Source organism: Macrotis lagotis, chromosome 2 (genome assembly GCF_037893015.1).
Source record: "Macrotis lagotis isolate mMagLag1 chromosome 2, bilby.v1.9.chrom.fasta, whole genome shotgun sequence".
Taxonomy (NCBI): Eukaryota; Metazoa; Chordata; class Mammalia; order Peramelemorphia; family Peramelidae; genus Macrotis; species Macrotis lagotis.
The window spans coordinates 287,596,495-287,623,331 of record NC_133659.1 but is presented as its reverse complement, the minus strand read 5'-3'; the positions used below and the strand labels follow the sequence as shown (position 1 = coordinate 287,623,331).

Here is a 26,837-nt window from a genome sequence, read left to right as displayed (position 1 = left end):
AGTCACTTGCCCCGAAAGAATCGTACTCAGACCCCAGAGTGTTCTTTCTGCTGTCACAGTCTCCAGGGAAGACTAGGACACCTCCTCCTCGGCCCTGCCACGTAGTCTAGAATTAAGCCTTGGCGGTTCTCAGGTGTCTGGGCCAGTCCGCTTGCAGATGGTGGTGTCGAGTTCGAGGAAGTGGGGTAGGAGGAGCTTGAGGGGGGCCAGGTCTCTTCCACTCGGTTCCTCCTCCCCAGAGTCCAGGAACCTAGGCTGGGGGTGCCAGGGGGACTGACCTCCCCTTCCTCCTGGTTGGAGGCGGCAGGGTCTCCCCCCTGCCCGGCCACGTGGAAGCCACCCCTTCCTCTGGCCGGAGTCCAGCGGAGTCCAGTGGCACTGTGGGCTGCTGCCCGCTCCCCGTCCGGGATGTTGGAGTCCGACTCCGAACTGGAGTTGGAGTCCGTCTTCCCCCTGGAGGACGGGCTCTTCGCTGATTCTTACACAGAAGAGACTCAGTTCCACTTCTGCGGTCATGTGCTGAGCATCAAACAGAGCTTCGGGGCTCGACTCGGGGTGGCTGCGCCTGTGTGGGATGCGGTGAGGACTAGGAATCCCGGGGTTCGCTCGTGGTCCGTCCGCAGAGGGAAAGGCGCGGAGGGGATGGGGAGAGGACAGCAAGGGAGCAAGGGGGCTGCGGGGTTTTCATGTCTCTCCTCCACTCTGCCTCTCCTAGTTCGGGCAGAGGAAGCCGAATGTAAGCACGGATTGGATTTCCTCTGTAATTAGGCAATGACCTGCTTTCTCTTCCCAAATTCTCTCTCCCTTCCTCCCCCATCCTCCATCTCCCATCCCCCATTCCCCTATAGGCGTTGAGCCTATGCAGTTACTTTGAGAGGAAGAACCTGGACTTCCGAGGAAAGAAGGTGATTGAGCTGGGCGCTGGGACTGGCATTGTGGGCATTCTGGCAGCTTTGCAAGGTGGGTGAGCTGGAATCATAGATCCCATAATTTGTAAGGATCTGAGTTCATTTAGTGCAATTTTGTAATGTGAGCCAGTCGATACTATCTTTTTGTTGCTGTTGGTCATAGATCTCATGATTTGTAAGGATCTGGGTTAATTTAGCCAGTTCTGTAATGTGAGCCAGTCGATACTATCTTTTTGTTGCTGTTGGTCATAGATCTCATGATTTGTAAGGATCTGGGTTAATTTAGCCAGTTCTGTAATGTGAGCCAGTTCTACACTGTCTTTTTGTTTTGCTAGGGCGAGGGAATCCAATCAGTGATTCGAGTAGTTACGGACCTCCCATTGTGGGAGGTCTTTTCACTTGTGCAGGTTGGTTTTGGAGAGCTATCTGAAACAGAGAGGTTAAGTGATTTGCCCGTGGTCACACAGCTCTTTAAGTTAGAGGCTGGCTGACTCAAAGACCTGGCCACCATTCAGTACTAGTCATTTCAAGTCAATAAGTATTTGTTATGTGCCATTGATGTGCCAGGCACTCTAAAGATACAAATAAAGGGGAAAATCCTTTCTGTCTCTCTATGCTGTCCTTAAAATGTTATATAATACGGGAACTTCCTAGGGACTGAGTTCCTGGGGACTTCCTCATGGATCACAATATCAAAGCTTCTAAAAGAGGCTAAGTACAATGTGGACTAAAAAAAAAAAGTAAATGAATTTAGAATTTAAGGAATCACTTGTAATCTTGGAAAGAGAAGTTTAAGTAGCAGAGTGGGAAGCCTCATTACTGAGGATTGAGAAATAAGTAAGAGGTGAAGATATGGTACCCTATGATATATTGGAGTTTGGGTGCAGAAGGAAGAAAACAAAAGATAAAGGTTATTAGCTCGAGGGGATGGCAGGTTCAAATGAGTATTTGTTGTTGTGGCTGTTGTTTTTAAGGATAAGGTAGACCTAGAAGGGAAGGAATCTATGGATAAAAGGCTATTGAAGATGAGTGAAAGAGAAGGAAGGATAGAGCAGGGAAGCACTTAAAGGAGACAGGAGATTATAGGATTAAGAATGTATGTTAGAGGGGCTGCCCTGGCGAGGGCCTCTTCATCATTAGAAACCTTTGCAAAGAAAGAGAAGATGGAAGATGAAGAAGAGAGATTTTGAGATTTAGAGAAGGGGAGGAGAGGGAATTTCTAACATACAGGATCTATTTTTTTTTTCTTCAGTATATCAAGATTTAGGAGAACAACTTCCCTGTATAACAAAGTTACACATTCACCAACTTCATTTGTAAATCACCTCTAAGCCTGTTGCTCAACTTTTCCCCATTAAAAATTTTTTTATTTCCATTTCATTCCTTTTTACCCCCCCCCTTTTTTGGTCATTTTTTTCCTTTTTCAAGGGATTAATGTTTTCTCCAGCAAATGTATTTTCAGAATGCTATGCTGTGTTTTCAGGAGGAAAACTAAGTTTGTGCTTAAATTTGGTGAAAATCTCCAAAAATTTGTCTGGAGTATGTGATGGTTTGATTTTTTCATTATTAACATAATGCTTGATTTATTCTTCCTAATAGTTAAGAGTTGTTTAATCTCAAAACAAATTATAGTGCATCAGTATTCTCAAAGAACACTTTTTTGTTAATGCCCGTAACTTTGTTTCTCATTATTTTTACTGCTAAAATGCTTCCACAGTCAGAGAAGTATTCTTGAATAGCAGCTACTTCAATTTTGTAAGTGAGGTTCCCCACAAATATTGATCTCTTGCCCCTCAAAGGAATATCAGATATAAATTAAACTCTAATGGGAAATCATTCTGCAATCTATACCCTATTTCTTTTCAATACCTTTTCAGCAGCACTCCTTTCCTTAAAAGTAACTTAACCATTAATACTCTTGTCCATGGTGAACATTTTATTACAGCAATCTTTTGAGATAAAGTGCTCTTTTCTGCAAAGATCAAAATCATACATTTTCTATTTATCCATACTCTTATTTATTTATTTTCCCAATTATATGTAAATAGTTTTCAACATTCATTTTTGTAAAATTTTCTTTCTCTCACCCTTTTCTTCTCCCCTCCCTAAGATAGCAAGTGATCTAATATAGGTTATACAGTCCATACTCTCTAAAAAATAACTTCATTTCATTTTCTTTTTACAGATGACAGGTATATTTATCACAAACAGTTGTTTAATTTTTTTATTCTGTCCTTTATCTCATGGAAGTGAATCTTTTTTTTATTTGACTCAAATGAATAATTTGATTTATCAAGTATTCTACCATCTGCTGTTTTGCCATTATTACTGGCTTGAGAAATTTTTCTTTTCTTCACTTGTTTAACTTGCATTTTGTAGTATCTTCCTCTTCAAGATCAGTAGATACGGAAGCACTTTCTCTGTTTGCCAATCTTTCATCTGCATCAGAGAGCTCCTTTTTCACTATAATTGTTCAATAGCAGCATATGTTCTTTGTCTGTGGATTGAAATCTCATCTTTATTAAATTTTCTCTTCTTGCTGTTGAAACTGGTTATCTGGCAACCATATAAACAAGTTGCTGCCCCTGTGTAGCTGAGAAGCTGAAGAGTGATGCTAGGTTACTCTTGCCACTTTTAAAGGACTTTGTTTTGAAACAAGGTCACTCATCCAACTGAAGGATCTGCTCACCCTATCTTCTATTGCTTTACTGTCTTCTTTTTCCTTCAGTTACCATCTCAGTTACCAGCCAGGGTCATCCAGTATGTTTCCTCTTTGATAAAATTTCAACATATTTCTCATCATATCAAGTCACATCAGAAACCCTACCAATAATAAATCAGAAAAACATCCTTTCCCTATAGTATTTGCTCAGATTTCTTCACACTAAATCCTTTAATCTCTTGGGCTTAAATAAATATTAAAATTACTGAATATCCAGTTTATGAACAATGAAATACATAACAAAGCTGTTAGAGATAATCACAGTATTTTAGTTGTAAGAATGATGACAGGGGTGTCTAGGTAAAGCAGTGGATAAAGCACCGGCCCTGGAGTCAGGAGTACCTGGGTTCAAATCCTGTCTGAGATACTTAATAATTACCTAGCTGTGTGGCCTTGGGCAAGCCACTTAACCCCATTTGCCTTGTAAAAACCTAAAAAAAAAAAAGAGAGAGAGAATGATGATAGCCAGAGCCCCCTCCAAACATCATTGTAGTTACAAATGACTTCTGGAAACACCATTCAATTTATAATCTTTGCTTTTGTATTTTCATCCTCATCACTTAGTCATGATATAAATTCTTTTCTATTCATTTACTTACTCAATGTACCAAAAGTTTTTTTCCCAAAGCTTTTTTTACCAAAGCATTTTCTTAATCCTCTTTACAAGATAAATTTTAAAATTTCAAAAACTTCCCTTTAAAAGTTTCCTTAAGACAGGCCTCCTTGTCTTTATCTCCCTTTCCCAACTTTCCATATATGACAGGAAAACAATATCTTAAGCATCTCTCTCAAACCTCTCTTTAGCTTTCCTTGCTCAACTCATACCTTATAAAATTATCTTTATAATATATGTTCATAAAGCAATAGTTATGTTTTTTGCTTTTACTTATTTTAGTCAATGGGGTTAAGTGACTTGCCTAAGGTCACACAGCTAGGCAATTATTAAGTGTCTGAGGCCGAATTTGAACTCGGGTTCTCCTGACTCAAGGGCCGGTGCTCTATCCACTGTGCCACCTAGCTGCCCTGAAACTATAGTTATGACAGTTGTTCAAGTCTTGTCAAAGCCCAATCTGGATTACCACCACCAATTGTCTCCATCATTTCTATAACTGAAATGGAGCTGGAGGAAGTCCTGAGATAATTGGGCATTCTTATTCTTCCCTGACTGAAGCATTTTAGCAGTAAAAATAGTGAGAAACAAAGTCATTGGCATTATCAAAAAAAAGTGTTCTTTGAGAATACTGATGCACTATAACTTGTTTTGAGATTAAACAACTCTGAAGAATAAGTCACTCATAGCATCTGTTCCAAATCTCTTCTCTCTTTGATATGACACCTCTCTACCCTCCCCCATCTCAGAACTTCATCTTAAAATGTACTGAATTAAGGCTATTCCTTATTAACTTCCTCTTCTCCTTTTCTCAATAACTCCAAAAATTTCTTGTCATCATCGTCTTGTTCTCTCCTCTTTTACTCTGGTTTCTGATTAGGAGGCTTTTTTCTGATGTAGGCTTTTCTCACAATGGCGAGCTCTCCTAAATATATTGACAACCTCTTAACAGTTTTCTCTAGCAACTTGCTCCCAAAAGCATCCTTTCTCTTGCTTTATCATCTTCAGTTTTCCTAATATACTGATTGTTTGATTTCAATCCACATACTCAAATCTTCCCCAAACTTTAAAAAAATCAATAGACTTCGCCATCTCCTCAAAACACTGAATGTACTTATTGCCTTCACTTTCTCTCATTGCCTTCACTTCTCTCCCTCATTTCTCACCCTTTTGTAATCTGGTTTCTAATCAGTTTACTAATCTCAGTGCTATCTTTGTTCATCATTCCCCCTCAAATCACATATCTAATCAAATCATGCTTTTTTCTGTCTAAGGTCAACAAGAATTTATTAATCAACTATCATGTTCCAAGCACTATGCTGGTGATTCAGGGAAAGACAAATATAATTCCTGCCCTCAAGGAACTCACAGTCTAAAGTAAGAGGTAACATGTAAACAACTATCTACAAACCAGATATATCCAGAATGAAATGGAGATAATCTTAGCAGAAAGACACTAGCATTGAGGGAGGGAACCAGGAATGGTTTCTTTCAGAAGGTGAGATTTTAGCTGAGACTTGAAAGAAGCCAAGGATGACAACTGAGTAAAGGATAGAGTGGAATGGGGAGAAACTTGAGATAGGAAGATCAATCAGAAGATTATTACAGTAGGCAAATTGTGAGATGGTAAGGGCCTGTACTAGAGAAGCATCAGAGAAGGGAAGGGGGGCACATACAAGGGATGAAGAATCAAAAGAACTTGGCAACTGATTGGATATCGCAGGAGGAAAGGATCAGAAAGAGTTGAGAGTTGAGGATGACACCATAGGTGATATCAGTTTGAAATGTTCAATAGGCAATTGAAAATTTGAGCCTGGAGGACAGGAGAGAGGTTGGGACTAGAATAAATAAATCTCAGAATCATCTGAATAGAGATGATAATTGAATTCAGGGGACCTGATGAGATTTCTAAATGAAAAAGTATACAAGAAGAAGAAAAGAAGGCCTAGGACAGAACCTTGGTGGACATCCAAAGTTAAAGGGACTATAGAACATGAATGAAGTTCCATCAAAGAAGGGGCGGCTAGGTGGCGCAGTGGATAGAACACCGGCCCTGGAGTCAGGAGTACCTGAGTTCAAATCCCGCCTCAGACACTTAATAATTGCCTAGCTGCGTGGCCTTGGGCAAGCCACTTAACCCCATTGCCTTGCAAAAAAAGAAAGAAAATAGATCCATCACAGAACACTGAGGTGAAATCAGATAGCTACAGAGTACCAGAAAAGAGTAGTGTCATAAAAACTTAGTGAGAAGCAAGAAGAGAGTGATTGACGATGTGAAAGACTGCAGAGAGGTCATGAAGGATAAAGATTGAGGAAAAGTCCATTGGATTTGATGATTAAGAAATTATTAACTTTGGAGACAGCAGTTTCAATTGATTGGCATGGTAGGAAGCCAAAATGCTGAGAGTTAAAAACAGTGAGAGAAAAGAAAGTGGAGGTATTGATTGTGGATGACTTTCTCAAGGAGTTTAGCCATGAAAAAGAAGACAGAACTAGGATGATAACTAGAAAAGATGGATGATTTTTTTTTTTGAAGAGGGGGATAGCTCCACCCTCTGTCTTTTTTTCTCTATTCATGTGGCCTGCACCCCCTCTCTTTCCTTGATTTAGGTCTCTTCTCTCTTCAATCCATCCTCCACAAAACTGTCAACGTTATTTTCTTAAAGCAAAGATTTGATCTTGTCATTTTCTTACTTGGTAAACTACACTGGTTTCCTATTTCTTCTAAGGTCAAATACATTTCTTTTGTTTGTCATTTAAAGCCTTCACAATCCTAAAATTAGCTCTTATCACCTCTGCTTCTTACAAACAGGTTTACTCTAAAACTCAGTTTGAGACCATCTAAATGAAGTCCTTCCTAATCACCAAGGGTGCTAGTATCTCTTCTCCCATTACTTTGTATTCTTTCTGCAGTTCTTTTGTTTATACATATGAAAAGGAATGGTTCTTGAAAACCCAGTTCCTAATCACAGTGGAGTAGCCAAAAATGAAGTGTTCCCTTTTGAAGTTCCAATTATCACATAAATGAATCAGTTTGGATAAAATGAAGAATGATAGGCCAAGTCTCAAGGTGATCTTTAAAAGTCAGGAACTGAGCCTCTGACTGGAGGAGCAGAAGAATCCTGTAGTTGAAGTAAGAGAAGTTGTAAAAATCCAAGTGAAAGGAAGGAGAAGGGAATAGGTATTGATATAATGTCTATCATATGTCAGATTCTGGGTTAACCACTTTGCAGAGACAATCAATACAAAGGAAAACATCAAAGGTCTTTGAGGCTGCTTAGGTGGATCAGGCAAAAGGTATGCCAGATAGAATTTTAGAAACTGTTAGAAACTGTTGCTAAATAATTCCCCTGCCCTTTCATCATAATCCAAAGCAGATAATCTTATAATTTCTTTTCCCCCTTGAGCTCCTTCTTGGAGCATTGCCTTCTTTGGGCATATTATAGGGAAGTTTGTTTATCTCCCTATGTTTTTAATTTTTTATTGTGTCTGCATAAATAAATAGTGGTAATCACTGGCATTTGCTTTTGAAGCTTATTGTTTTGGAATATTGTTGGGTGCAAGCCACTAAGGAGGAAACATACCAAGAGAAGAGACAGAGCGAGAGATCTATCACTGGAGTGTTTTGCCAGAAACACTACATCTGATTTCTGGCTGGGGGCTCAGAGCTAATAAAAACTTAAGAGGCTTGTTCTACTTCCCAGAAAGGAGAAGAAATATATATAATAGGAAATCTATCTGGCAATGAGTCAAATAGAAGAGTAAATAGGAGTGGCTAAGCAACCCATCTCTTTAACAATACTAGACTTGTATATGTATATGTATATGTTGTCTCCGCTGCTAGGTTATAAATTCTCTGAAATCAGGGACTGTTTCATTTTTGTCTTTGTATAGACCCAGTAGGTGTTTTATGTCAAATGTTAAGTGAGTGTTGATAGAGAAGTTTTTAAAGGGCCAATAATTTTGAAAAGCAATATAGAAAGTCAGTCAAGAAAGAATAAAAGGAATTTTGTGCAGCAATGAGAGCCCACTATCAGTGTTAGCATATGAGATTTGATAACATAAACTTGGAGGAAATCCAGTCAGAATTTCCCCATGATTTTTCATAGCAATATTTATTAACTGGTGAAAATGGAAAAGGATGATAGAAGTAACTCCTCATGAATTTGTTTTAGTATGGTATGATCAATGAAAAGACATGAAGACGGGATTCTAGAGTAGAGGATGGTATGCAGCGGAAGTAGTCAACCTTAGGGTTGAGTTAGCATGTATTTATCTTGCACTAAGCAATATGATGGGAAAGTAAGGAAATTAAAGTCAGAATGATGGATTGATAGGATTAGGACAGAGTCAGTGCTGGTGGTGGTGGTGGGAGAGGAGGGATTAGTCATGTTGAGGACTAAGACTAGGTATGAGAAGAGTGAGGCTGAACAAGAGATGGAAGGATGGAAGTTTGTGATTGAGAATAGAAAGTTGGGGAGGGGCAGCTTGTTGGCATAGTAGATTAGAGAACTAGCCCTGGAGTCAGGAGGACCTGAGTTCAAATCTGAGCTGACACTTCCTAGATGTGTAACCCCGGGTAAGTCATTTAACCTCTTATTTCCTCCAAATAGCCAACAAAAGAAAATAAGAAATTGGAAATTCAAAGTCAGGAAGATCTAACGCATTCATTTGACCCTTCCTTTATGTGTATATGAAGTGAAGATGAAGAATATAGGTGTTAAAGTGGTCAATGATTTGGGACATTAGCATGCTCAAAGGGACATCTGCATCCATGTACCCAAATACAAAGTCAAGAGTTGGGGTGAACAAAATCAATCAGTGGTCGTCTATTATCTATTATGTGCCAGATATTCTGAAAGGCTTTAGACAGGAAGAATATCCTTGCATGCTATTTTTATATGATTTTTATATCTTTTTTCCCCCCAATTGAAAAATTCTTCTGGCTCCTCAACCCTTTTATATTAATCAGTTATTTTACAGGGAATGGTCATTAACAAGCTCCATAGTCCATCATTACTATATTCTTTCTCCAACTCCTTTTTTTATTCCATTTCTTTCTAATATGGGTATATACTGTACTGGGCAGTTGGTGAAAGACTGAAAAGTGTGGTGAGGAGGGAGCTATTCTCAATCAAATTATACAATAGAGAATATTGACTTAGCTAAAGTTTACTTGAGTTCCTGGATGAATTTGTTAGGAAGATGTCACTTTATCCCTGTTGAATTTCTGTTTTTTTTTTTTATCATACTTAACTGTGTACATAACATGTCAACCTCTCCCCCATTGCGCCTAAGTTTTTTTGAAGACGGGCGATATTATGTTTACATTTTTGTGTTCTCAGTGTCCAAAACAGTGACTTGAAGATAACCAGGTGGTTTAATGGGGAAAGAATTCTGGGCTTGGAACCTTTGAATCCTGCCTCATACTCTTTAGTTGTGTGACCCTGAGCAAGTTGCTTAACCTAGATCAACTGTCGATGTTTACTAACTGTGTGACTTGGGCAAGTCACTGAACTTCAGTTTGCCTCAGGTCCCTTATTTGTAAAATGGGAGAATAATAAATAAATAGCAGCTACCTCACAGAGTTGTTGAGAGGATATAAAATGATATATGTGAAGTGCTTTAGCAGTGCTCATGTTTGACATAGGTGAATTCTGAGAGGCAAAAAAGGAACAACTTTTCTGAAGGTGTTGAGAATGGAAAATTTTCTAGACATTTCTTAATGGGAATCCTTCAGTTGGTTCCTAGATCTCACTTCTCTTCTGTTCCCTCTCTTCCAGGAGGAGATGTCACCATCACTGATCTACCTCTGGCTTTGGAGCAAATTCAGGGAAATGTACGAGCTAATGTGCCAGTTGGTGGACGGGCGCAGGTCCGAGCTTTGGCCTGGGGGCTAGACCACGGTGTGTTTCCTGAAGACTATGACCTGGTATTAGGGGCTGATATCGTGTATTTGGAGCCTACCTTTCCATTGCTTCTGGGTACCCTTAGACATCTCTGTGGACCAAATGGCACTATCTATTTGGCTTCCAAGATGAGGGAAGAGCACAGGACAGAGAGTTTCTTTCTTGATATGTTACCACAGCATTTTCAACTGGAGTTGGCACAGCGGGATGAGGAAGAAAACATTAATATATACAGGGCTACACATAGGGGAGGCTGAGAGACTCCTTTGTACCTCCACATCCAATTCTTCCTCACCTCTGACCACACACGTTCCTCTGATAAGTCCTCTTCTGTTGGTATTGGGAAGAAGTGAAGAATACAAGTCCATGCAGAATTACCAAACTTGGCTGATTCCTGCATTCTGGGCTAGGTTTTCTATGCTTCTGTGGCTTTCATTTCCTTGCTTTCTTTGATTTCCTTGCTTTCTATTAATTTTGCCATTTCTTCTAGTCTAGAAGTGTCCAGTCCCAGCACCTCAAAGCCAGTTCATTAACCATTATAACATTTTATTATTATAATCATTGGTAATATGGGTTGCATTATAGTCACAAATAAATATTAAATTTTATATGCAAATCTTTGTTGAATGATGCAGCCCAGAGGAGCTAAAAAGTTGGGCACCTATGTTCTAGACTAATTCTGGGCATCATCTTATTGGAAACTCCAGACTCCTGGGCCCCTCAAAAGCCCCAATGACATTGTAATAAGAAGACTCTCAGTTACCATTCTTGGAGGTGGAGGCTGAGTGGGGAAACTGAAGTTTTTAGAAAGGGGAAGGTGAAGGAATTTTGATAAAATACTGTGGGTTGTTGGCAGAGTAATTGCTCTTGTCTCTGTCCCACAAAGATTGCGACTTTCTTGCTTTTATATGTATCTACAGCACTCAGTAACAATGAATAAATACCATTCATTCCTATGTTGCCCTTTTAGTGGGCATATTCTCATTTCTGTTTTGCTTTTTTTTTTGTTATGTTTTTACTTTTCAACAAGATAAGAACGTGAAAAGCATCTTCTGCAACTAAGGCTTTATGTTTTTAGACTTTGGTGAAGAAAGAATTTCAGACCGCCTGTTTCATACTTAGGAACACAAGGGGAATGGAGTGCCTAAGCAGATTGTTTACCATTTGGGGAGGGGGGCAGTTCTTCCTAAAAGAGGTTGAATGGTAGAAGGAGCACTGGACTTGGAAAGCATTTTTTTTTTAGGATTTTGCAAGGCAAATGAGGTTAAGTGGCATGCCCAAGGCCACGCAGCTAGGAATTATTAAGTGTCTGAGACCGGATTTGAACCCAGGTACTCCGGAAAGCATTTTTTAAAAGTTCCTCCTATGTGTTAAAGCAAAACAAAGGCAAAAAAGTTCTTAAGGACCCGTCCTGTAAAAAGGCGCTTGATTTCTGCATCTATAAAAGGGGATGCATATTTGTTCCTCCTGACTCTTTGGGGGGCCATGATCCAAGTATTTTGAGCGTTGTATAAATCTGAGTTATTATTGCCGTTCCCAGCGTTCGCCACCCCTTTCGCCGGAGGTAGCCTCGGGGACAGGACTGCAACTGGTCCTTGCTCTGGGGTTGTCTCGGTAACGCGACCCATCCCTTGCGGGCCGAGCCCGAGAAGCCCTGGCCAGCAGGTGGCGCTGCCCTCGCTGCCGTGATTTTAGCGCATGCTCGGCGGGTTGGTCCCAACCGCCGCTCCGTAGCTCCTCGTCTCCCCCCCGCCCACATCCCCTCCCCTCCCCCCCAGCGTCTTCTCGCGCGTGCGCGCACCGCTCCGGGCTGGCCGAGTCGCCGCGGCTGGGGACGGACGAGAATCATGTCTTTATTTCGGTCGGTGCGTCTTTTTCAGCACTTGGGGCCCCGGAACCGGCCGGTAAGGGGACGTGTGCCCGCGGGGGCAGCCGGAGGCCTGCCTGGCCGCCCTTTTCTCCCCGGGGCCGGCCTCCCAGTCCCCTCCCCCCGCCGCCTCGGTGCCTCCCCGCCCCCACCGCGGCTCAGGCCTGTTCTCTCCGCCTCCCTCTCTCCTAGGTGCCCCTGGGCTCCCGCCCCTCGCACGCCGGGGCCCTGCGGCCCGAGGCGTCGTCCAGCAAGGAGCGCCTGAAGAAGCTGCGGCGGAGGACCGGCTACTCCTTCACCAACTGCAAGAAGGCGCTGGAGACGTGCGGCGGCGACCTGGCCCAGGTGAGGGCGGCCTGCGCCGCGGGGCCGCCCCGCCCCCTCCTCGCGCCGGAGCCCCCCGGGTGGGCAGCGCCGCCTCCTCCGCGGCCTGGTTCCGCCGAAGGGCGTCTTCCCCGCGGACTGGTGAATTAGTGGGGTGGCAGAGCCCTCCAGGGCACGGCGCCTTTTGTCTCGGCCCAGGCCGCTGGGGGACTGACTGGTTTTGGAAGGAATGCATGAACCCACCAGCCAATGCACTCCCCTCGCAGAGGATTGCTTTTAAACTCCTGCTTAATATGTGTGTGTATATATACATTTACATATGCACACACATATATGTACATATACATACACTTATATTTGTTTATATGTTATGTATATATTTGTGTACACATATATGTATATATGTTTATATTTATATATTATATGTATTCATGTATGCACATATGTATATATACATATTTGTATTTACATATTATGTGCATATATGTATTTATATATACACACATATATGTATACATACACATATATTTATTTTTATATCATGTGTATATGTATTTATATACATACATATGTATGTATTTGTATTTATATATTATATGCATATATGTATTTATATACACACATATATACACATTTATTTATATATTATGCATATGCATTTATATATACACATGTATGTATATACACATGTGTTTATATTTATATATTAAGTGCATATACGTATTTATATACACGTATGTATATATATATTTGTGTTTATATATTGTGTGCATATATGTATTTATATACATACACATATACATATATTTATATTTAATTTTATATTATATGTATGTGTGTATTTATGTATACACACATATATGTATATATTTGTATTTATATATTATGTGCATATGTGTATTTATATATACACATATATACATATATTTACTTATATATTATGTATATGTATTTATACATACACATATGTGTATGTATGTATTTATATATACACATATGTATAGATATACATATACTTATTTGTTTCTATATTATGTGTGTGTATATATATATGTATATGAAATGACAGGAAACCCATTGTATTTGTCAAAATTTTAACAACTGTAGGTTAAGAACTTCTTTCCTTTTTCTCTGCAAAAGCATTTAATCAATAAGGTGGTTTTTTTTTTTTAGGTTTTTGCAAGGCAAGTGGCGTTACTTATAAGTGGCTAGGTCATTATTAAGTGTCTGAGGCCGGATTTGAACTCAGGTACTCCTGACTCCAGGGCTGGTGCTCTGTCCACTGCCACCTTAGCCTCTCCCAAGTCTTATCTTTCTATCCACCCACAATCCACATATGTACATACATCAACACATGTATAAATGTATACAATATGTGTGTGTATGTATACAATACATAAATACATGAAAGTACTGACTCCAGGGCTGGTGCTCTGTCCACTCCCAATTCTTATCTTTCTATCCACATATGTAAATACATCAATATATGTATAAATGTATACAATATGTGTATATGTATACAATACATAAATACATGAAAGTACACATGCACTATATGTATACAGAGCTCCTATAGAAATACCCATACAAATACATAGGTATAACGCATGTGCAGATATAAATATATGTGTAGTGTTATATATTTATGCCTTCATTCTTTTTTTTTTTTTTAGGTTTTTTCAAGGCAAATGGGGTTAAGTGGCTTGCCCCAGGCCACACAGCTAGGTAATTATTAAGTGTCTGAGGCCAGATCTGAACTCAGGTCCTCCCGACTCCAGGGCCGGTGCTCTATCCACTGCGCCACCTAGCCGCCCCTATCAATAAGTTTTTTTTAATTTAACAAGTGGTTATATTTTACAACAAAAGTGTCATTGAATCATGCCTCCCATTCATTTTATCTTTTATTAAGGCCTGAGGTCTGTGCTGGCATTCAGGTCTAGGGGAAAAAAACCACAGTAAAACTTGAAATAGCTAATTTGTATAGAGCATTCTGAAGTGTGCTTTGGTTTATACACACCACTACATTTGAACCTTACAGCAATCTTTTTATTTTTTTAGGTTTTTTTTTTTTGCAAGGCAAACAGGGTTAAGTGGCTTGCCCAAGACCACACAGCCAGGTAATTAATAAGTGTCTGAGGCCGAATTTGAACTCAGGCACTCCCGACTCCAGGGCCGGTGCTCTATCCACTGCGCCACCTAGCCACCTCAACCTTACAGCAATCTTGAGACTTAAACCTACCTTATTTTTTTATTATATAAATATTTTATTTGTTTTCAAATTACATATAGTGCTAGTTTCTACCAATCATTTTTCTCCCTCCCTTCCCACCCCCAACAGAAGGCAATCTGATATAGTCTTTAGATTTGCATCCATGACCTGCATAGATAGAAATTGAATATGTTGTGAGAGAAGAAACAGATCCAAAAGGAAGAAAGAGAACATTAGAGATAGTAAAATTACATAATACACAAAATAAATTTTAAAAATTGAAGATAGGGGCAGCTAGGTGGCGCGGTGGGTAGAGCACCGGCCCTGGAGTCGGGAGTACCTGGGTTCAGATCTGGCCTCAGACACTTAATAATTACCTGGCTGTGTGGCCTTGGGCAAGTCATTTAACCTTACTTGCCCTGCAAAAAAAAAATTCTAAAAAATATATTAAAAAAAAATTGAAGATAGTAAGTTTTGGTCTTCCTTTAAACGCCACAGTTCTTTCTCTGGATACAGATAATGTTCTCCATCACAGATCCCCTAAAATGATCTCTGATTACTGCACTGATGGGTGAGCAAGTCCATCAAGGTTGATCATCACCCCATGTTATTAATGTGTACACTGTTCTTCTGGTTCTGCTTATCTTATTCAGCATCAGTTCATGCAAGTCTTTGCAGACTTTTCTGAAATCCTGTAGGACCTATATTTCATAGGATTTTTTTTTTAGGTTTTTTTGCAAGGCAAATGGGGTTAAGTGGCTTGCCCAAGGCCACAGGGTTAGGTAAATTATTAAGTGTCTGAGGCCAGATCTGAACCCAGGTACTCCCGACTCCAAGGCCGGTGCTTCATCCACTGTGCCACCTAGCATCCCTCAGGACCTACATTTCATAGAACCTTGGGAAGAATTGAGTTCAAGACTACTGCTAGCCCCACTTAGCTAGGAGGAAGATAACCTTATGCCTCTCAAGTGATATATTTTGGGTGTAGTAGTAGGAAGCTTGAACTTGAACTCACATTTTTAATGTATATGTCTTGATGTGCAACTATAGAGGACTTAATTTCCCTAAGCTTATTTTCTTATCTATAAAACAATCATAATACATATTTTTTTAGGGGGTAGGGGGAGGACACCTTTATTTTTGACATTCATTAAAAAAATGTTTCTGAACTCCAGATTCCTTCCTCTAGCCCCTCCCCCAATCCATTGAGTAGAGCAAGCAATTATACCTTTGAAGTCACATGAAACATCTTTCTGTGTTGGCCAAATCATGCTTTTCTCAAAAGTAAATCTGTAGAGCAGGTTGTGCAGGATGGTACTCTATAATAAATGACAGTTGTTATTCTGAGTGTTTTTGCATTAAGTATTACAGAATTGTAACAGTGCTCAGCTATTTAGAAGCAAGAAATGAAGCCCCTTAAGTCTCAGGAACTCATTGTCACAAGACTTGTTTTTTGCTTTACACTCTAGAGTGGGCTTAAATAATTTGAGGTGTAGAGGAAACAGAGAAATTGAAGACAGGAAAACATTTAGGATCTTGCAGCTCCAGAATTCTGTCTGACTTGCTGTTTGTTTGTTTTTTTCTTCCATAATCTGCAGGCGGAAGCTTGGCTACATAATCAGGCCCAGAAGGAAGGATGGAGCAAAGCTACAAAACTTCAGGGAAGAAAAACTAAGGAAGGGCTGATTGGATTGTTACGGGAAGGGAATTCAGCTGTAATGGTGGAGGTGAGCCCCTCACATGTACCAGTTTCTAGGAATACTTGTTGGTCCTCAAATACTTGACTATACTTGTACCAGATGTTTTAGATGAAAATATGGATAAACTCTAAAAGAGCTGTCTGATAGACAGTGAAACTGAGGAATCAAACAGTGGAATCAAAAGTAATCATTAGAAATGACCTCAGTGATAGCTAGTTTTATGTAAAGATGTGTAAAGGAGTGTTAGGAGAGGCCCATCTTTGTGTGTCACTCATTCAATTTTGTACCTCTCCCATGCACTTTTATTCTAATTTATGTTTGTCTATTCACCTTGGAGAGGCAGTATTATATAATGGATAGAGAACTAGTCTAAGAGTCTGGAAGCCTGGGAGTTCAAGGTCCCTCTTGTGACTCAAGACTGGCTTTGTGAATCTTAGACAAGTCTATTGAAGAGAAAGTGTTGACCTTGGGGGAATTCCTTATTTGGAAGTTGCCTGTGCCAACGAATTCTTATGTCTAGTCTCTTCCTAGCCCTTGTTTTGATGCCTTGGTGTATAAATTCCTTGATTAACCAGATCTTTGTATTATTGTTATTAAAAGTAGTTTCTTGCTTGTAATTTCAGGGTTCCAGACCTTCATCTTCATTGTTGTCACACTGTGTTTCTCTGTGTTTCAGCAGATTGATTTGAGAGAGGTTTCCACTAAAAAATAAATTGCCCTTTGACTAGATTGGTCCAAATTTAACTAGTCTGGTCCTTGAACAACATCCAGATAACAGATATTGCTGAACTGATCTTAAAACTTTTATAGCTTGGTAGGACCTTGCAGAGCTTTTGTCCCACTGGCATAGCCTTGAAGACCTTAGTGTTACTTCCATGTTGCATTCTGATTAGGACATTAGTGTTTCATATACATCGTAGGTACAGCTTAAATGATTGAATTGTTAATTTAAGGTAGCTATGAATCTAAGCTTTGTTGTCGGGTTTCCTGAAGAGGTTATAAATTTTCTAGATTAGCTTGTACAGAGAGGGTAGTGGACATAGAAGTAGTTTAGGTGTCATAAAGGATTAGTAAAAGAGAAAAGAGAAGAAATTGGGTAATTTATTTAGAACATAGAATAGGAAATGAAGTTAAGGGGAAAAGGTCCAAATTGTTAATAAACTCAAGAGTTAAGACATCACTGGCAGTGTTCTAAAATATCTTCTCAACTGGCATATATTGCTTAACTCATGGCAAGAGCTGCTTAAGTTTCTACTAGCATAGGAATGGTAGCTTGAAAAGACGTAGTTATATCTACAGTACACCTTAACTTTACTTTGGTTTGTACTAAATAAACTCTTCTTGTTGTTATCAGTTTGCCACTAAACCACTGTTTATGTCATGAATTTTTCCCTGCAGGTGAACTGTGAGACAGATTTTGTTTCTAGAAATTTAAAGTTTCAACAACTGGTCCAGCAAGTGGCCCTTGGAACCTTGTCGTACTGTCAGAATCTGAAGCAACAGCTCTCTACTTACAGCAAGGTGAGTTTGAGTTTAGAGTCTACTCAGACTTCGAAGCTAAAATGACAGGAGAAAGGAATTACTAGATGGTCAGATTAGAAAAGGCACAATTTTAGTAAGTTCTTAATGTAGTCCAGATAAAACAGCTATATAGGGAATAAAGTGTTTATTTAATGGAACCTGAAAACATTTATGAGAGAGATGGTAGGATTTTGTAAGACCATGTAGCATAGGAAAAATAATATGAACCAATAATCAGGTATGGCCTGATTCCACCTCTCTTAGTACATTTATAAAATGATAGAATTGTTCTAAATTATTTTTGAGGCTCTTTCATATTCTGAAATTACTTAGAAATCTCCCTAAGAGGAGTTCATATTCCAATGGGACAGGCATTGGTGGTAAAATATTATACACACACACACACACACAGACACACACACACACACACACATATTAGTATTCAAGTGAGCTTGCAAATTGATCTTTGCTTTCCTTTCTCTGTGTATTCAGGGTTTTCTAGAGACAGCTGAGCTCTCTCAGCTTAGAGTTGGACCTAATAGAGAAGACTCTCTCAAGGATCAGTTGACATTATTTATTGGTGAGTACTGGCAGTAGACTCCAGACTGAGACTAAGAATAGAAATCAAGAAGTGGTTTCTATCAAGCAGACTTATTTTTTAATGTTATTTTATTTTTTCCAGTTACTTGCAATGATAGTTTTTAACATTCATCTTTTTGTAGGTTCCCCCCCCCCCCCAGGCAGCAAGTAATCTTATATAAGTTGTTCAAGTACAATTGTGTTTGATACATTTCCACTTTAGTCATATTGTGAAAAAAGAATTAGAACTAATGTGGAAAAAATGAGAAAGAAAGCAAAACCATAAAAGGAGATTTAAAAAATGAACATAGTATGCTTTGCTTTGCATTCAGACTCCATAGTTTTTCCTCTGGATGTGGATGACCTTTCCATCATAAGTCTTTTAGGATTGATTTTGATCGCTCAACTGCTGAGAGGAGCTGCGTCCGTCACAGTTGATCATCTCACAGCATTGCTAATAATGTGTTTGATATTTTCCTAGTTCTACTCACTTCACTCAGCATCAGTTCACAGAAGTTTTTCCAGGCTTTTCTGAAGTCAGAGCTGCTCATGATTTCTTACAGAACAATAGTACTCCGTTATATTCATATTATCATAACTTGTTTAACCAGGCCCCAGTTTATAGGCATCCTCTCAATTTCCAATTTTTTGCCACTTTACAAAGAGCTGCTATAAATATTTTGTATATGTAGGTCTTTTCCCCTTTTTTAATGTTCTTTTTGTGATATTATAGACCCAGTAGTGGTGTTGTTGGATCAAAGGTGTGCTCAATTTTATTGCCCTTTTGGACATAGATTCAAATTGCTCTCCAGAATGGTTGAATCAGTTCATAACTCCATCTACAGTATTTTGATGTCACAATTTTTCCATATCCTCTCCAACATTGATCATTTTCCTTTTTTACCATTTTAGCCAATCTGATAGGTGTGAGGTAGTACCTCAGAGTTGTTTTAATTTGCATTTTTAATTTGCATCTAATCAGTAATGATTTGGAGCATTTTTTTAATATATAGACTATATATAAATAGCTTCAATTTCATCATTTTAAAACAGGCTTTTAGAAAATTTTGTAATTTCTGAAAGAACTAAATTCATAGTAATGAGAATATGATTATAAGATATTTGGGCTTCTGTATGTGCAAATCCACAGGCATTTAGTTGTCTGATTGTTTGGATATATTTCTTTTTAAGGAAAGAATGATCAATTAGGGAGTTGTGGGAACTTTTCTAGTGAATTTGCCCAATCTGTGATGGTGAGGGGAATTTTGTTTTATCTTGCACACTCCCTTATGGGGAGGATCATTGCAGAATCCTAGAAACCAGCTGCTCCTCTGAGGTTACTGATAATGAGAACAGTCCTTTTTACCAGATCATCTCATACTGTCTGTTCACAATTAGTGAGTCATTGATGAGGAACCAGGTTAGGCAGAAGTCTAGGAAGTTTGTTAAGTAATTCTGGAAAAATTGGGGGATTTTAGCCTAGTTTTATTTCTGGGGAAGTACTGTAACTACTAATTTTTAAAATTAGTTTTCATTTCTGGACATTTCTTAAGAAAAAAAACTCTCTGGGATAGGTATTTGTGTTTGTGTTCTTTTGAATAAATCAGAGCTAATTATTCATATCTCTACTATTCCATCCCCTCTTCCTTCCCCCTTTGTTTTTTTTAGATTTTTCAAGGCAATGGGGTTAAGTGGCTTGCCCAAGGCCACACAGCTAGGTAATTATTAAGTGTCTGAGACCAGATTTGAACCCAGGTACTCCTGACTCCAAGGCCGGTGCTTTATCCACTACCCCACTTAGCCGCCCCTTCCCTTCCCCTTTGATTCTTTTGTTTCTTCTTTAGAGGGTAATATTAACAAAAAGGGAAACTCCAGGTAACTCTTGGATTATATATATTGAAACTCTTGGTTAAATTGAAGTTTAGAATTTTGGGGGATTTTTGCTGTGCCCTGCTTTACTAGTTTGAGATTCTATCTAAAGTGGCATATCTGTTAATATTTTTTAAAAATATATTTATTTTTGACCTTTGTTTTAGAATTCTCTCTCTCTCTCTCTCTCTGGCCCCCTCCTCTGCCCATTGAGGAGACAAGCACTATGGTTGGTACCTAGTATACATGTGAAGCCATGTAAAAACATGGGCAGGAAAAATAAAGTGTGTGGGGGGTAGGAGGGGAACATATGCCTTGCAATTCAGAGTTTATTCTCTCTCTGAAGATAGCATTTTTCATCATTAGTGCTTTGTAATTGACTTGGATCATTGTTAAAAATGTTGTTACAATATTTTTTTTTTGTCAGATTTAAAGTTTCTGAATAAATAAAATTAATGAAGAAAGACATAAAATAGAAACAACAGAATAGGGAAAATATTTGCATAAAACATTACATAAATCTTATAACTAAAATATATAGGGAAGTGACACAAATATTTCAAAACCCTTCAGATTATTATCTAATCTTTAAGCTATTAGTTTTTCATTTTTTTAATTTGATATCTTTTTTGGTAATTTTTCTTTTCATTTAACTGGTTGTAGTAATTTTTTATGTTTGTTCTTTTGGTTCTGCTTATTCTGCTATGCATCTGTTCACTCAAATCTTTCCCTGATTCTCATATTTATTTTCAACTGCACAGCATTTCCCTATTAGAGTCATATAGCCTGACTTTTTCCAGCCATTCACAAATGATGTGCACTCTCTTGGTTTCCAGTCTTTGTTACTGCAAAGAGTGCTGGTGTGAATATCTGGGTATATAATCATTTATTTAACAATTATTAGACCTTTTTCTCGGAGTCTATATCTTGGGGTGTCAAAGGGTAAGGACAATTTATTTTTCTTGTATTTTCAAATTGATATCCAGAATGTTTATCATATCAGGCCCCCCAACATTTACTGTTTCCCCCCTTTTGTTGTTTTTGTCAGTTTGTTTAGTGTAAGGTGAAATCTTGGTTATTTTTTCATTATTAGTGATTTGTAGCATATTTTCATATGTTCATCTGTAGTTTGTAGTTGTTGTTTCTGTTTTTTGACCTCTCATCTTACTAGATAAGGCAGGAGTAAACAAACTGACCTGCAGGCCAAATAAATCACCACTTCCAAGCTACAGAGCCAAGGACATTTTAAAATACGCTATAAATACATTTTTAAATACAGCAAGAAAAAAAAATATATATATATATACTTTAGGTCAATGTATATACCATGGATTTGGATCAATGTATATCATGGAAACAATGTAAAGACTGGCAAATTGCCTTCTGTGGGGGGGGGGGGAAGTAAGATTGGGGGGAAAATTATAAAACTCAAAATAAATAAAATCTTTAAAAATGTAAAAACTATTCTTGGCTAGTTGACTGTTCAAAATTGGATGGGTCAGATTTGGCCTGGGGGTTGAAGTTCATCAATGCCTGTATTAGGGAATTGTTCTTGATATTATGTATTGTGTCACTTCCCTATGTATTTTAGTTACAAGATTTATGTGATATTTTATGCAAATATTTTCCCTATTCTGTTGTTTCTCTTCTGTCTTTCTTCATTCATTTTATTTGTTCAGAAACTTTAAATTTCAGGTTTAAAGTCAAAATTGTCTATTGTCTTTTATGATAATCTTGTCTATCTTTTGTTTAATTAAGAATTCTTCCTCAAACTATAGGTTTGAAAGTATCTTATCTAGTTTTCTTTCTTTAAATGCTGAAATCTTTATAAGTTATTTCCAGAGGGAAAGAGTAGTACTAAATGGAAGAGGGGGAGAAGAGGAGAGGAGGGCAGGAAAGACCTTATCAGTGGTGCTATTTGAATTGGGCTTTTTTTTTTTGCAAGGCAGTGGGATTAAATGACTTCCCCAAGATCACACAGCCAGGTAATTATTAAGGATCTGAGGTTAGATTTGAACTCAGGTCCTCCTGACTCCAGGGCCAGTGGTCTATTCATCACTGCTATCCTAGCTGCCCCCAAATTGGGCTCTAAATTTTTTTTTTAAATATTAAGACTTTAACAAGGTTCAACAAATATGTATATATCCAAGTAAAAAGAACAGGAAAACTGAAACTGACTGTTAATTACACAGTTTTTTAAAGTAACTATTATATTTAACATAGTAGTACACTGACTCACTTACCTTTTTTTCTTCCTGCTACTCTGTAGTTCAAAAATGTTTAATTGGTAATCTTTTTTAGTAGCATCACTATCACTCCCCTCATCCCCTCCCAACAACTCCTCCCTTTTCTGCTTGAGATCCCTCCTTTATAAGAAATAAGTAGAGATAAGCAAGAAAAACTCCCACATTGGGCATATCTGAAAATGTTATATCTCATTCCGTATTCCTGGTCCATCACCTTACTTTCCTGCAAAGAGGTGGGAAGCTAGAATCCTTAGTCTTCTGGAGTTGTTATTGGTATTTATTCAATTTACTCAAACTTAGTGTTTCCAAGTTGTTTTCCTTTATGGTATTATAATCATTGTATAAATTATTCATCTGTTCTTTCTGTTTCACTGAGCATCAGTTCATGTAAGGCTTTTTTAGGTTTCTCTGAATCTGCCTCTTTTGGCATTTTTGTTGATACACAAGATTCCATTAAGTCATTTACTCTCATTTCTTCAGGCATACCTTAATATTGGTCTTCCATCTTGTTTCCTGCTCTTTGCAACCACAAAAATTCTTCTATAAATGTTTTTGTAGATATGTGTTCTTTCCCTCTTTTTGACTTCTTTGAAGTATGGGTATAGTGCTGGTTTCTTTGGGTCAGAAATTATAGTTTAGTTCCATATTGTTTCCTGGAGTGGTGATCAGTTCTAGTTCTACCAGCACTGCAGTTGTATAGCTCCATTACCACTTACTTGTCTTTCCTTTTCTATCATTTTCATTAATCTGATAGAGATGGGATGGTACTACTGAATTCCTTTAATCTGCTTATCTTTAAATACAATTGTTGGTTCCTTATATTTTTGAGAACTATAACCTTTTATTTTGAATTTTATATTGGATTTATGGCTCATTATATGTTTGTATTAGTTCTTTGTATTTTAGATAACAGACCTTTATTAGAGAAATTTGTTAGAAAGATTTTGCCCCAGCTAACTGCTTCCCTTCTAATTCTCAGTGTTTGGGGAGGCTAGGTGGCGCAGTGAATAGAGCACTGGCCTTGGAGTCAGGAGTACCTGGGTTCAAATCCGACCTCAGACACTTAATAATTACCTAGCTGTGTGGCCTTGGGCAAGCCACTTAACCCCATTGCTTTGCAAAATCTAAAAAACAAAAACAAAACCTAATTCTCAGTGTTTCGATTTTAAGTAAAATCTTTTCACTTTTATGTCATACAAGTTGCCCATTTTATCTCTTTGATTGACTCTCTATTCTTTGGTGAAAACTTCTTCTAAGATGTCTGATCTCATTTTTTCTTTTTTTTTTTTGATGTCACATCACACCAAAGGTGATTTCAAAAGGGAAAGATCCCCCTTAGTCTAGGGGAGGATAGAAATTTCAGAAAATATGTTGACTCCTGACTTTGAAAAAAGTTAGGGACTCTGCTCCACAAATAAGGGAATCACATCCAGGCATAGGTAAACTTTACAGAGATGCTTCTGTGCTCCTGATGATTGTGATGACTGCTTAATTTTTGTTTTTCTGCAGGCAAATTGGGAGAAAATTTGATTCTTAAGCGAGCTGCTTGGGTGACTGTACCAAAAGGATACTACATTGGTTCCTATGTCCATGGAGCAGTGCACAGCCCCTCTCTCGGTCACTTGATGCTTGGGAAATATGGTGCTTTAGTCATCTGCCAGGCACCTGAAGAGAAAGCAAACCTTGAAGACCTTGGCCGACGACTCGGGCAGCATGTCGTGGGGATGGCTCCCTTGTCTGTAGGCTCAATGGAAGATGAGCCCAGTGGAGAAGAGGAAACAAAGATGCTTGCCCAGCCTTATTTGCTGGATCCTAGCATAACATTGGGACAGTATGTAAAGCCTCAGGGTGTGTCTGTGGTAGATTTTTTGAGATTTGAATGTGGAGAAGATTTAGTGGTAGCAAAAGCAGAATAGATTCCAGGGATATCCTGGACCTTAAAAAAAATTAGTAACTGAGTCATGCTATGTCCTAAGAGATTAGTTTGGTCACTGTTTCAGTAATACATGTGAGCTGTTTCCTCTCTGTGTTTATAGTAAAACTGAAAAGGTAATTCAGTGCAGCAGCTCTAAATAAAGATGCTTTCCTCCTTGTAGAATCTTGCCTTCTTCCTTGTTTGTAAAGTAGTGAGTTTAGCTTTTTATGTTGTGAATTTGACTCACTGTGTCATTGACAGCCCCTGACTGAGCCCATTAAAGAGCAAGTAGCTTTACTGGGAATATGGGAATGTGAAGCCTTTTGACTTGAAGTTGTTTATCTTTTACATTCAGTGAAATCACAGCCTGTATATGTTTTAATTCTACTCCCCCACCCACCTCCCCATTTCCATTAATTTTATCTCCAGCAAATGGCCCCAAACAATTTTAAATAGTAATTGTCTTAGAGGAACCTCACTGGAAATATCCCAAGGACACTGGTGAGCTCTCTCTTCTTTGCCTCATTAAATCTATTCACCCTAAGCTCATATAACTTTTTCCTTTTATAGACTTCCAGAGCCCTCTCCTCCTTGAGAAATAATTCCTCTCATAATTCACCTCCACTGACATTAACTGTCCTTGTGCATGGCAATATAGTAGGTTCTAAGAATACAGAAACAAAAAAGAAGAAACTATCCTGTCTTAAGAGAGCTTTGTTTTTGGGGGAGGGGCAAAGTTGGTGGGTATGGGACATGTAGATTACACCTTTAGTCAGGCTGTCCAGAGCTATAGCGAATACACACAAAGTATTATCAAAACTACCAACAACCTGGAGGGACCTCAGGAAAGACATCTTGTAGGAAGGGGCAGAGGTGGGGATGGAGTCCACCCTAGTACCTTTTCTTTACATGTCAGATTCAGAAAAACCTGAAAAGACTTGTATGAACACTGGAATGAAGTAAGAGCAAGAGATCAATTTGTCCAATGATAACAATATTGTGAAGGAAACCAACTTTGAAAATCTGTGAAATGACAAAGATGGGAAATTGCATGCCAAACTAGGAGAAAAAGTAGTAGGCTAGTTTAGTTTAATGGAATGTTCTTGCAATATTTGGAAAAGTGGGTGGGAGCCTGCTGGGATCTTCAATGGCAGGCTGACTTGTATTTTATAAACTGAGGTGAAGGGAGATTTGAGTAGAAATGTGATGTGATTAGATACGTGTTTTGGGAAAAGCAGTTTGTCAACTGTTTGGAGGACACGTTGGGGAACAATTTTGCTACCTTTGTTTATAATTTGCATCAACCTCTAAGGTTTCAGCTTTAGGTGTTTGGAGAAGTTGTGTCATCAGAAACTAATGAAAATGTAACTTGTGTTAAGTATATGACTCCCATCTGAGACTGATTCAAAATGCAGTTTGTTGGAAAATGTGGCTCGTTTGTGGACATTTATGACATCCTTTGAAGATAAGTCTCTGGTGACTATATGCATATGTGCAGTTGGATTTGTTACTACAATGAACGTTGAATGGCTTCTTTCCTGCTTGCATCTTTTGCTATGATCAAGATGTTTGTTTTTTAGACAGCTATCAGACAAACTTTGTTCTATTATAATAGATACTGCTCTATTCCCATTCCCATCATCCCCTTCCTCCCTCCCCCCCAAACTTCCCAATACAAAAACATTCCACAGATGTGAAATATATGCTGTATTTGTTGTATGAGCAAATAAGGATGTTGGTATCATTCCCTCATCTTATAGAGGGTCCTTGATTTGAAAAGATGTCTGGGACCTATCAGGAAGCATGAAAATTGTTTACAGATTTTAGTGATTTGTGAATTTTCCTTTTTTTTTTTTTGGCATTAATGATCTTGATATCTGAACCTAATGTCTGAACACCAAAATTAAACTATTGCCTTCATGATACATTTTTAGGATTTGAAAGTTTGTTGTGTGATCTATGTAACTTAATGTCTTCGTTTTTTCACTCTTGTAACTTGAATTCATGCAGATCATGGAAATCAGAAGGATAGTTATATGTATTTAAACAACTAAATAATGGCAGATAGTCATTCTAGGTAACATGCTGCACTTGGCAAAACTCTCTTGCTATTCTATAAGTAGTCAAGGACATTGTGATGGACAGATAAATTCTTCCCTCATAATTGGCACTATCTATTCTCTAGTATTGCCACAAATAGTCATCTGCTTCCATTCTTTAAAAGAGCCCCTTTTCTTTCTTCAGGTTGAGCTGTTTCCAGCCAGGCAGTGAAGCAAATTTCCCTCTTGTGATGCCAAATACAGCAACAAAGTCTTCATCAGAGAGGTAATTCTAGGAGAGAGAAAACATTTGACCAGGAGCTCTGGAGGATCATGCACATCTTAATGTGGAAAGAAAGAACTTTGAATAAAGTATCTCCTTTATAAGTGCTTACAAGCTCTGCCCTTGAGCTTAGGGG

General features: G+C 38.5%; 3 protein-coding genes and 2 pseudogenes across 4 annotated transcripts in view; 2 read left to right on the top strand and 3 right to left on the bottom strand.

The window, feature by feature from the left end:
• Window positions 1-146: 146 nt before the first annotated feature.
• On the top strand, window positions 147-11,380 carry EEF1AKMT3 (EEF1A lysine methyltransferase 3). Its single transcript, XM_074226264.1, has 3 exons — window positions 147-579; window positions 849-960; window positions 10,024-11,380. The coding sequence occupies exons 1-3, from the start codon at window positions 409-411 to the stop codon at window positions 10,404-10,406; spliced, it is 666 nt and encodes a 221-aa protein (XP_074082365.1). The 5' UTR covers window positions 147-408; the 3' UTR covers window positions 10,407-11,380.
• LOC141510888 (RNA-binding protein 34 pseudogene) lies at window positions 2,249-2,899 on the bottom strand (annotated as a pseudogene).
• Window positions 3,031-3,556, bottom strand: LOC141510887 (RNA-binding protein 34-like; annotated as a pseudogene).
• A 553-nt stretch (window positions 11,381-11,933) lies between the features above and the next one.
• TSFM (Ts translation elongation factor, mitochondrial) lies at window positions 11,934-26,304 on the top strand. 2 transcript variants are annotated; one of them, XM_074226259.1, is made up of 6 exons: window positions 11,934-12,053; window positions 12,209-12,361; window positions 16,148-16,276; window positions 17,648-17,770; window positions 18,263-18,350; window positions 23,974-26,304. In XM_074226259.1, exons 1-6 carry the CDS (start codon window positions 11,997-11,999, stop codon window positions 24,378-24,380), a joined length of 957 nt encoding a protein of 318 aa, XP_074082360.1. In that variant the 5' UTR covers window positions 11,934-11,996; the 3' UTR covers window positions 24,381-26,304. The 2 variants fall into 2 exon arrangements, with proteins under 2 accessions (XP_074082360.1, XP_074082361.1); XM_074226260.1 differs by having other exon boundaries at window positions 11,944-12,014.
• Window positions 26,087-26,837, bottom strand: part of AVIL (advillin) — a 19,922-nt gene continuing 19,171 nt past the window's right edge. The window contains exon 19 of the mRNA XM_074226263.1: window positions 26,087-26,710. Coding sequence (XP_074082364.1) covers window positions 26,597-26,710 — 114 coding nt within the window. The 3' untranslated portion in view covers window positions 26,087-26,596. The remainder of the gene's footprint in view (window positions 26,711-26,837) is intronic.

Bases quoted from the DNA above. Each gene is read 5' to 3' on its own strand.
- EEF1AKMT3 (XM_074226264.1), top strand. From the start codon at position 409: ATGTTGGAGTCCGACTCCGAACTGGAGTTGGAGTCCGTCTTCCCCCTG. The intron at 580-848 runs GTGAGGACTAGG...ATTCCCCTATAG, and splicing joins CTGCGCCTGTGTGGGATGCG to GCGTTGAGCCTATGCAGTTA. The intron at 961-10,023 runs GTGGGTGAGCTG...CCTCTCTTCCAG, and splicing joins CATTCTGGCAGCTTTGCAAG to GAGGAGATGTCACCATCACT.
- TSFM (XM_074226259.1), top strand. From the start codon at position 11,997: ATGTCTTTATTTCGGTCGGTGCGTCTTTTTCAGCACTTGGGGCCCCGG. The intron at 12,362-16,147 runs GTGAGGGCGGCC...CATAATCTGCAG, and splicing joins GCGGCGGCGACCTGGCCCAG to GCGGAAGCTTGGCTACATAA. The intron at 18,351-23,973 runs GTGAGTACTGGC...GTTTTTCTGCAG, and splicing joins TCAGTTGACATTATTTATTG to GCAAATTGGGAGAAAATTTG.